The sequence below is a fragment of the Lepidochelys kempii genome, chromosome 9, assembly GCF_965140265.1.
Source record: "Lepidochelys kempii isolate rLepKem1 chromosome 9, rLepKem1.hap2, whole genome shotgun sequence".
Taxonomy (NCBI): Eukaryota; Metazoa; Chordata; order Testudines; family Cheloniidae; genus Lepidochelys; species Lepidochelys kempii.
The window spans coordinates 64,449,266-64,459,964 of record NC_133264.1 but is presented as its reverse complement, the minus strand read 5'-3'; the positions used below and the strand labels follow the sequence as shown (position 1 = coordinate 64,459,964).

The window sequence follows — 10,699 nt, the reverse complement described above, 5'->3', positions numbered from 1 at the left end:
CATTGGATGGAAGTGTTCTCTTTTGAGGGAGGCAGTACATTGTTTCTTAGACCCTTATTCCATCAGTTTATAGGTATTAAGATAGGGCAGAGAAAGCTCTTACTGAAAGAGTGCCCTACAGCCCTTTCCCCTCTTCCAGCTCACAGGAAAAGGAGAAGGGCAATTTGCTACACATTCACCCACACCCCCACCTGTGGGCAGCTACTGTCTCGTCTAGTTCTAGTCCAGTGTCAGCATGAATGAGGGGTATTTTACTAGTGTTTTAACCCTGCATCTACACTAGGACACCCAGACTTGGCAGAGCCAGTACTGCTGTGTAAAGGCTCACAAGTGCAGGCCACCGGAGATGGGCCCAAATCTTCCTATTGATTAGCGGTTTCATACAGAAAACAGCTGTAAGGTCACATACTAGGGAACAATTCTAAATCGGATCCACTGTACTGGTGCAGCTCTGAAGAGCCAGTTATGAAAGTCTTTAGAGTACAGATATCAGATACCCAGTCTGTGAGCACCAACCAACTCACTTCAGCAGCTTGGCCTACCTCTAGCTTTGTTAAACACCTATGCTTTTAACTCAAGAGCTTCCAGGCCTGCTACCCACCCCATCAAACAGGGGGAGAAGGAAGCCAATGCAACACTGATTCCCCTATTTGCTGACCCTGAAATACTAACAGCAAAATGTCCCCTGCTCCTTTTGCTGCCAGGGGCGTTTAATCCCTGAGGGCAGATGGTAACATCAGTATTTCATTGTGGCTCACAGGGTTAAGTGAGGGACACAAAGGAAACTGGGAGCTGCTGCAGACAGGAGGGAAAAAAGTAATGACCTAGTGCCATTTCCCTCCTACCTCTGCATCATTTGGTTTGCAGGGTGATCAGTAAGAGCATCCTATTTACATTAAGGCCTTGTACAACTGCATCCACCCCACAGGAGGGGGAGCAAGGATGAGGGCTGGATAGCTACACCAACTCTAGTATTGCATTCCTATGCAAGAGGAGCAGCATGGCAAGGACTTTTATTCTAGTGAAACTACATCCACATTAAGTGATGTGCTGCTATAAGTGGTGGTTAAAGTAATCTGACTCCTAAACAAGTTAGTTAGGCCATTCCACACACTGTTTAGGCCTGTTCTACAAGACTAGTTACTAGATAAAGGTCACATTCTCTTTGAACCTTGTGGAAGCTTCCTATTAACATCAGCAGAATATCCTTATGTTCATCTTAGCCCATGAAAAGGGAGCTCAGCCCTAGCCGGAGGGTGACCAATAGTGACAGTTGTCTTTAAGCACCATAAGAAACCCTCAGAATATGGTTGTAGGCTAGCTTTACAAGTCAAGATCAAGACCAGGGATGGGAACACCAGCATGGAAGTAGAGAGCAGACTTCTTTACTACATCTCCTGTCCAAGCTAGGTTGCAGCACCAACACCTCCTGACAGGTCAACAGCAAAACAAGCTGAAGGGCCAGGAAAGAAGCCTGGAGTTCTTAAGTAGGTCATTATATTTTTTTATTTTTATAATAAACTTTTCACTTTATTTCAAGGAAGACAAAAAAATTGCGAGTGAGGCTGCAGAAACACCATTTGTGAACAAATATGCCAGACAGACCCAGGTCAGTAGGCCAAATCAGAAGAATTTCACACACCATACCCTACCCATAGCAGAAGGGGGTCTGTACCCAGGAGCTCCCATAGCCCTCTGCTCCTCCCTCATTACATTAGAGCAAGATCAGTGCTGTAAACAGGAGGTGGCCAAGCAGAAAAGGTGGGGTTGGGTCAGGCTACTGATGGATTCTGAAAGGACCATGTTTCATCCCTCCACCTGCCAAAGCAGCTGGCTCAGTGGGACAGAGTTAGAAGTTGCAGCATTTCTCTATACAGGTACATGTAATTTAAAAAAAAAAAAAAACAACACAGATGATTTAATTCAAAGCAAAAAAATTAAGTGGTGGCTCTTCCTGCCAGGCCATCTCCCTCTATGATGACTTCACGGATTCCTTCTCCTGCTCGATAGCTGAAAGAGAAGAGAGTTCCATTAGCCTCTCTGCCTTAATGTAGCCCCTTCCTCAAGGGTTGGGGCAATACAGCATAGCTGCTCTGCCTGCAGAGACCGCCCATATTTGGATACCATCTCTACAGTTGCCAAGCCTGGACAGTGGGGTCACTACACTAGCACCTTACAGGTCAGGCTGAGGAGCATCCAAACCCTGGGCAAGCTTTGAGAGGTGTTGCATCAGTTGGTATGTACTAGGTTATATTTTCCCTAGTTTTAGAGATTTGAGTGTCTTTCCCCGATACCTATTTCCCTTCTCTCAACCCCCCCCCCCTGCAAAGTCTGTGCTACAACAGAACATGTTTGCAAGAGAACATGAAGGGGACTATTCCTACTGAGAAAACTTTAAGACCCAGTTTTCATGGAGCGTCCATGACAAAGGACTGTTGCTACTGCCCAGGTCAAGTTGGAAAGGAGTCAGTCCTGAGAACTCACTGCTTTTCAGCTAATTCTCAACATAGTGAGATGAACTAGTGCCTGTCTGCAGAATGGAATGGAAGGGGAAGGGGAAGTGACTTGTCTAGACCATTCAGCCACTTCGACTTAGAGCACCAGCTCTTTGCACATAACAGTTAGGCAGCTCCCTACCTCACTATTGTATTTGTCATTTCAAAAGACCCCCATACAGCACAGTATAGTTACCTCAGCAAACATGCCTGAAAGACCTGAAAAGGTAAGCTTAAACAGCAGAGGGCAGTAAGAGCTAAAAACCCTCTTACTACTTAGTACTAAAAATGCATTTTAAAAAGGTACTGACAACTTCCCCCCAGCCAGAGGCATTTGTATCATTCTAGCTCTTGCTGAGGCTCAGATCCTATCTGCAGTATAAAACAAAAAACAGTATTTTTGACTGGAAGAAAAACCAGACCAAAATGCCTCAGTCTGCCAGATTCCTCAGTGATGAGATCAGTACAGGCACATTCGCTCCCACTTGACACTCCTACACAGCCAGAATTGGAAGTCTGTGTCACAACAAAATGCTATTAGGAGAACCATGTTTTGGAGTGCCAGACCAGGCTTTGGGCAGTTCTGCCAGTCCCCTTGCTTTAGAATAATTTCCTCTTCCCTTCTATCTGGCTACCAGACCATTTAGACAGAGGCTCACATCACAAAAACTGAACTTCAATTCTGCTTCTTCTGTGAGCCAGAAGTATGGCCTGGCAAGTATAAGACCTTCATGAAGCACTGCCCTAGGCCCCAAGACTTAAAGCCTTCAGGAGAGGACCTGGAATTCATCACATGTTGCTGTAAGGAGTGGCATGGTCATCCATGCATACAAAGATTTAGGAACCACTTAACTGCTCAGCTAGCCCTGCCCCTACAGAAAGAGGGAACTGGATACTTACTCTCCTTTGAAGGGAGTGTGTTCTTCTCCTCCGTGTTGGTCTTTTTCAGCTTCTTCTTGTCAAATTTCTCAACTTCAGAGAGGTCTGGTTTGTCACACATTTTAGCTAAGTGAGTAAAATAAGCAAGTTACAACCCACCCCTGCAAGGGAAATCCCAGGCAGCATGTGCAAGTTACATGGCCAGAACCCTTTGGGGAGAGTGACCAGATGTAAGAGGATGACCTGCCTGGCTGATTGCTAACATACAAGAAACAACAGCTGTGTTAGTCTGTATTTGCAAAAAGAAAAAAGTACTTGTGGCACCTTTGAGACTAACAAATTTGAGCATAAGCTTTTGTGAGCTACAGCTCACTTCATCCACTGGATGCATCTGATGACACAGGGAAGAAAGAGCATCAGAATACGGACCCTGGACTTCAGAAAAGCAGACTGACTCCCTCAGGGAACTGATGGGCAGGATCCCCTGGGAGAACAACATGAGGGGGAAAGGAGTCCAGGAGAGCTGGCTGTATTCTAAAGAATCCTTATTGAAGTTACAGGGACAAACCATCCCGATGTGTAGAAAGAATAGTAAACATGACAGGTGACCAGCTTGGCTTAACACAAAAAAGAAGCTTACAAGAAGTGGGAGATTGGACAAGTGACCAGGGAAGAGTACAAAAATATTGCTCGGGGATGCAGGAATGAAATCAGGAAGGCCAAATCACACCTGGAGTTGCAGCTAGCAAGAGATGTTAAGAGTAACACGAAGAAGGGTTTCTTCAGGTATGTTAGCAACAAGAAGAAACTCAAGGAAAGTGTGGGCCCCTTATTGAATGAGGGAGGCAACCTAGTGACAGAGGATGTGGAAAAAGCCAATGTACTCAATGCTTTTTTTGCCTCTGTCTTCACGAACAAGGTCAGCTCCCAGACTGCTGCACTGGGCAGCACAGCATGGGGAGAAGGTGACCAGCCCTTTGTGGAGAAAGAAGTGGTTCGGGACTATTTAGAAAATCTGGATGAGCACGAGTCCATGGGGCCGGATGCGCTGTATCTGAGAGTGCTAAAGGAGTTGGCAGATGTGATTGCAGAGCCATTGGCCATTATCTTTGAAAACTCATGGCGATCGGGGGAAGTCCCGGACAACTGGAGAAAGGCTAATGTAGTGCCTATCTTTTAAAAAAGGGAAGGAGGATCCTGGGAACTATAGGCCAGTCAGCCTCACCTCAGTCCCCGGAAAAAAATCATGGAGCAGGTCCTCAAGGAATCGATTCTGAAGCACTCAGAGGAGAGGAAAGTGATCAGGAGCAGTCAGCATGGATCCACCAAGGGCAAGTCATGCCTGACTAATCTAATTGCCTTGTATGAAGAGATAACTGGCTCTGTGGAGGAGGGGAAAGCGGTGGACGTGTTGTTCCTTGACTTTAGCAAAGCTTTTGACACAGTCTCTCACAGTATTCTTGCCAGCAAGTTAAAGAAGTATGGGCTGGATGAATGGACTATAAGGTGGATAGAAAGTTGGCTAGATTGTCGGGCTCAACGGGTAGCGATCAATGGCTCCATGTCTAGTTGGCAGCCGGTATCAAGTGGAGTGCCCCAAGGGTCGGTCCTCGGGCCGGTTTTGTTCAATATCTTCATAAATGATCTGGAGGATGGTGTGGATTGCACCTTCAGCAAGTTTGCTGATGACACTAAACTGGGAGGAGAGGTAGATATGCTGGAGGGTAGGGATAGGATACAGAGGGACCTAGACAAATTGGAGGATTGGGCCAAAAGAAATCTGATGAGGTTCAACAAGGACAAGTGCAGTGTCCTGCACTTAGGATGGAAGAATCCCATGCACCGCTACAGACTAGGGACCAAATGGCTAGGCAGCAGTTCTGCAGAAAAGGACCTAGGGGTGACAGTGGATGAGAAGCTGGATACGAGTCAGCAGTGTGCCCTTGTTGCCAAGAAGGCCAGTGGCATTTTGGGATGTATAAGTAGGGGCACTGCCAGCAGATCAAGGGACATGATCGTTCCCTCTATTTGACATTGGTGAGGCCTCATCTGGAGTACTGTGTCCAGTTTTGGGCCCCACACTACAAGGATGTGGAAAAATTGGAAAACGTTCAGCGGAGGGCAACAAAAATGATTGGGGACTGGAACACATGACTTGTGAGGAAAGACTGAGGGAACTGGGATTGTTTAGTCTGCGGAAGAGAAGAATGAAGGAGGATTTGATAGCTGCTTTCAACTACCCAAAAGGGGGTTCCAAAGAGGATGGATCTAGACTGTTCTCAGTGGTAGCAGATGACAGAACAAGGAGTAATGGTCTCAAGTTGTAGTGGGGGAGGTTTATGTTGGATATTAGGAAAAACTTTTTCACTAGGAGGGTGGTGAAACAGTGGAATGCATTACCTAGGGAGATAGTGGAATCTCCTTCCTTTGAGGTTTTTAAGGTCAGGCTTGACAAAGCCCTGGCTGGGATGATTTAGTTGGGGACTGGTCCTGGTTTGAGCAGGGGGTTGGACTAGATGACCTCCTGAGGTCCCTTCCAACCCTGATATTCTATGATTTTAAGTGAGTGAGCTGTTTGCTCATCTCTAAGGTGCCACAAGTACTCCTTTTCTTTGTAAGGAAATAAAGCACTCAGAATTCAGCTCAGATGTCAAGCAGTGATAACGGATGGGCCTTTGAGGCAGCACAGCTAGCAAGGCCATGTGCGTTAGAACAGGGGTGGAGGAAAAGCCCACTAGGGAGTTTTATTTTAAAAAAGCCTGATCAGTATGAGAGACACACCCCAATTGATTTGGGTTGGGCACCAGAGCCCTGTCTCCTAGCTTGAAGTGATAGGCTCCTAAATACAAAGGAGATCTCCTAATAGTGAAGAACTACATTGTTCTGAGAAAGGAGCAGAGCCAGACCAGCATTATCCTTCCATCCATCAACACCTGCCTCTTCCCCAGCCCACATGGTAAAGAAGTAGATCCTTCCATCACCCACTACTCCCTCCAGTTTACACAGGGAGAGAAAGCCAGCCAGGTGTCCCGTGCTCTCCATGTGCCTGAGCAATGCCGGCTCGGTCCCCCAGCCCAGTTTAGCGTCCCTCTGCCGAGCCCAGACCGGCCAACACCCAACATGCACACCCATTGTAAGGAGTAATGTGTCTCCATCAACGAACAAAAACCCCACTGCCCAGCTTCCCTCTCATTAGCCACGGCTGCAGCCGCCCAGCGAGGGACCCCAGAGACTCCGCGGTGCTCCACCGGGGGCAGTGGGGCGGAGCGCACCGCCCCCAGCGCAGGGAGCAGCGCTGTGGGGAGAGGGGCTTTAAACCCCCCCGATCCCCGGCGCGGGGCGTGCGGTAAAGCCCCTCCCCAGACTGCAGAGCCGGAGGACAATGGGGAGAGCAGGGCAGCGCGCTGGGAGGAGCCGAGACCCGCACAGGACGGAGGCTGGAGCTTCACCCCGTCCCGAGACCCTGCACGCGGCACCCCCGGGCGGGCGACCCCCACCCCGTTCACGGGACAGACGGTCCCGCAGCCCGCGCACCTGGGCTGCGGCCGCTCCCAGCCCTGGGCGCTTTGCCCACGGCAGGGTTGGGCGGTTCTCCGCCCAGTCACATGGAGACAGCTCCGCTGGGCTTCCCGCAGGGAACAGCGTCCCTCTTCCCCCCACCCCCAAGAGCCGGCTACACCCAGCAGCGCAACTGCCCCCATCTCCCAAAAACGGGGCGGCTCCACCAGAACCCCCGTCCATGCAACGGGAGCAGCCCCAGCAGCGGGGCATCTTCGCCAGGGTCCCCAGCGCACGCAACAGGCAGAAACAGCAGCTGCCGCCAACGCCCCACGCAAGGGGGCACCTCCAGCAGCACCCCGGGTGCATACAATGGGGGCTGCGCGCGGGCTGGCACGCCCCGTACCTGCTGTGCCGGCTGTAGCGCTCCCCTAGAATCTGCTGTAATCGCGCAGGTGTCTGCAGCTCTCCCGCGTGGGGTGGCTCCTTATATACTCCGGCTGCCGCCCGCTCCTGCCTCCCATTGGCTGGCCGCCCTTCCCGCCGCTCGGCATGCTGGGAAGTGTAGTTGGGTCTCGAGGCCCTCCCTTAGCCGCGCCGCGCCAGAGAACTACACCTCGCACGGCGCACCGCGGCGGGGGTAAAGCGCCCCTTCCTCCACTGTAGCTGAAGGCGTGGGGTGGCGGGCGCTGCGGAGAGAGAGCGGGGAGGGGGGCCAGGGCTGGCGCTGCAGCATGCATCTGAGGGTCTCCCTCCATCGGCTACACAATGGCTGGCTCTCCCCACGTGTGAGCGGGCCAGGGGGAGCCCCGAAAAGCAGCTCCATAGGGATGTCTGCTCTCGCCGCAGAGAGAGAATCGGAGACAGAGAGGCGGGCGCACCACTAGAGACAGATGGACTTTCGGACCGACTCGCGGAGAGGCTCACAGGCAGGGAGACAGACACGGAGGCACGCAGATACACATCGCCCTCGAGAGACAGATTCGGGCAAACGCAGACTGCAGCTCCCCTAGGATATTTTTGCTCCCATCGGCAGAGCTGAAATAGGGAGAAACGGTAGCAAAAATATGCTGGTGGGGCCATATGTCCATGCAGACAGGCGCTCAGATGCGCAAAGGCATGCAGACAGGCCGGGCTACAGGCGACACATGGGCAGACAGACTGTCCTATGCACGTACACAGACACACGCAAAGCAGCACTTCTGTACATAGGGCCTCTTTCCCAACCCTCCGAAATGCGAGTCCTTTCTCAGCCTGAGACAAAGCATGAGAAAATCCAGCCCTAAAGAAAATGCATGGAAGAGACTGAGGCTAGTGCTCTTGAATGGAATTGGCTGTGGGAGCCCTGCAGCGCCGCCCTCTCCAACAGAACAAATATACTGTACCTATCTTAGGTCAGACATGGTCCACTTTAGACTCTGCCCCAGCCTGTTTGTGGCCTGGATTTGAAGCCCTCCTGTGTGAGGACGCTAGGCCACAGCTAAGTGTAGGATGAGCTCATGGCCTTTTGCAGTGCCATGAAAGAGGCTCTCCAACCAGAGCTAAATTACACCATCTCCATCTCCTCACCAGTAAACCTTGGAAGCACAGCCCCTGCAGCAAAGGCGTTAGATAAGCAGGCAGCAGAGCTGGGCTTTTCTGGTGAAAGGTGCCCAATTTGGGAGAAAAAGAGCTCTGTGTTACATTAGGATTCAGTCATTCACTATGCTGGAGTGTGGGTAACAAGCACGTTTTTGCAAGACAGCGGGAGTTTTGAGCATGGGAGCAAGAACACCTCTGAGGAGGACCAAGAAAAGGGTGTGTCTCGCTGCAAGAGGACAAAGACTGTTCTTATTCTTTTCCCAGCAGCACCATCTAGTGACTGAAGCTCACGTGTAATGACACAAAGAAATGGGGCTAAATTCAGTATAAATGGACACAAATCAGATGTCAACAATTATAACATTCATAAACCAGTCGGAGAACACTTCAATTTCTCTGGTCACGCGATTACAGACATGAAAGTTGCGATATTACAACAGAAAAACTTCAAAACCAGACTCCAGCCAGAGACTGTTGAATTGGAATTCATTTGCAAATTGGATACAATTAACTTAGGCTTGAATAGAGACTGGGAGTGGCTAAGTCATTATGCAAGGTAACCTATTTCCCCTTGTTTTTTCCTACCCCCCCCCCAAGACCTTCTTGTTAAACCCTAGATTTATGCTGGAAATGGCCCACCTTGATTATCATACACATTGTAAGGAGAGGTTTCAGAGTAACAGCCGTGTTAGTCTGTATTCACAAAAAGAAAAGGAGTACTTGTGGCACCTTAGAGACTAACCAATTTATTTGAGCATGAGCTTTCGTGAGCTACAGCTCACTTCATCGGATGAAGTGAGCTGTAGCTCACGAAAGCTCATGCTCAAATAAATTGGTTAGTCTCTAAGGTGCCACAAGTACTCCTTTTCTTATTGTAAGGAGAGTGATCACTTTAGGTAAGCTATTCCCAGCAGGAGAGTGGGGTGGGGGGAGAGAAAACCTTTTGTAGTGGTAAACACCCATTTTTTCATGGTTTCTGTGTATAAGAACATCTTCTGTATTTTCCACAGTATGCATCCGATGAAGTGAGCTGTAGCTCACGAAAGCTTATGCTCAAATAAATTGGTTAGTCTCTAAGGTGCCACAAGTCCTCCTTTTCTTTTTGCGAATACAGACTAACACGGCTGTTACTCTGAAACCTGTCATTCAGCCCTAGGGTAACCCAAATGAAATCAGTTGAGTTGCACCAGGGAGGAATTTGGTCCATGCTTGGAAGGGGAACTGCAAAAGACATCTCTGTTTTTTAAGGGACTATCAACAACCATTATCCACGAAGGTTGTTTGCACAGAATGTCTGTCTAGGTCTGATTTCATCTCTGCCATTTGTTTTTGGTGAAAAAGAGGATGGCCGATATATTTCAGAGGCTGTGCTTGATCTAGAAGTAGATCTTGCTGCTTTTTCACCACGCTATAGTTCTAAGGTGCCTCAACTCCCTGAGTGGATATGAATCACTTACTTTGTGGGTGTCTGTTTCACTGCCTTGTTATTCCTATAGCCAGACCTAGCCATTTCCTTCCTTAGCTTCAGGCTCTTACTCCTCGTCCAACTGTCTTCTGACAACATGAATGATCCACTCCTATTGTGTATACAGTAGTTACAGAGAAAGTATTTATAGACTGCGCTCATCGCTCTCCTGAGAATTCCCTTTTCTAGACTCTATAAACATTCTTCCTTTCTCAGCTTTCAATCCGTGTACTGTAATTATTGTCCTTCCTTTTATATTTTGATAGGTACTGTATAAACTGGGGGGGTCCACACTTGCATGCTGTAAATTAAGGCAATTAAGGATGGGACCACTGCCTCCCTAACTCTGTCCAGCATGGGCAGCTTAATCATTGCATTGGCTCTTCTGAGATGCTGCTTAGGAGCATCATTTGGAAGGTTAGGCTTTTGAGCTGGAGATGTGGCCTGGGCAGTCAGCCAAGTCCCTTATGCACACTCTTCTGAATTCTGGGAAGAGATCTGAATAATTAAGAAACCATTTTGCATGGAATCGTCATGCTTCTTAGACATACAGCAACTATAATTTTCACACACTGACCTAAAGACCCTTTAAATCAGGGTGGACAGACTACGGCCCCTGGGCCAGATCCAGCCCGTGAGCCGTTTTAAGCTGGCCCGCGAGCTCCTGCTGGGAAGTGGGGTCCAGGGCTGCACCACATGGCTCGGCCCCACTCTGGTGCTCTGGCCGGGACGCTGGGTTGCGGGCTGCACCACGCAGCTCCCACAAGCTGCAACTCTGGCT

At 49.4% G+C, this 10,699-nt stretch overlaps 1 protein-coding gene across 1 annotated transcript; it reads right to left on the bottom strand.

Moving 5' to 3' along the window:
* Window positions 1-1,488: 1,488 nt before the first annotated feature.
* On the bottom strand, window positions 1,489-7,382 carry LOC140917600 (thymosin beta-15A homolog). The gene is made up of 3 exons (XM_073360775.1): window positions 7,279-7,382; window positions 3,396-3,500; window positions 1,489-2,010 (listed from the first exon to the last, which is right to left on the bottom strand). The coding sequence occupies exons 2-3, from the start codon at window positions 3,493-3,495 to the stop codon at window positions 1,973-1,975; spliced, it is 138 nt and encodes a 45-aa protein (XP_073216876.1). The 5' UTR covers window positions 3,496-3,500; window positions 7,279-7,382; the 3' UTR covers window positions 1,489-1,972.
* Window positions 7,383-10,699: the final 3,317 nt, after the last annotated feature.

What these genes read in the sequence shown, in the direction of transcription:
- LOC140917600 (XM_073360775.1), bottom strand. Translation starts at nt 3,495, where the DNA reads ATGTGTGACAAACCAGACCTCTCTGAAGTTGAGAAATTTGACAAGAAG. An exon ending in CACACTCCCTTCAAAGGAGA is followed by an intron (nt 2,011 to 3,395) that starts GTAAGTATCCAG and finishes CTTCTCTTTCAG; the next exon opens with CTATCGAGCAGGAGAAGGAA.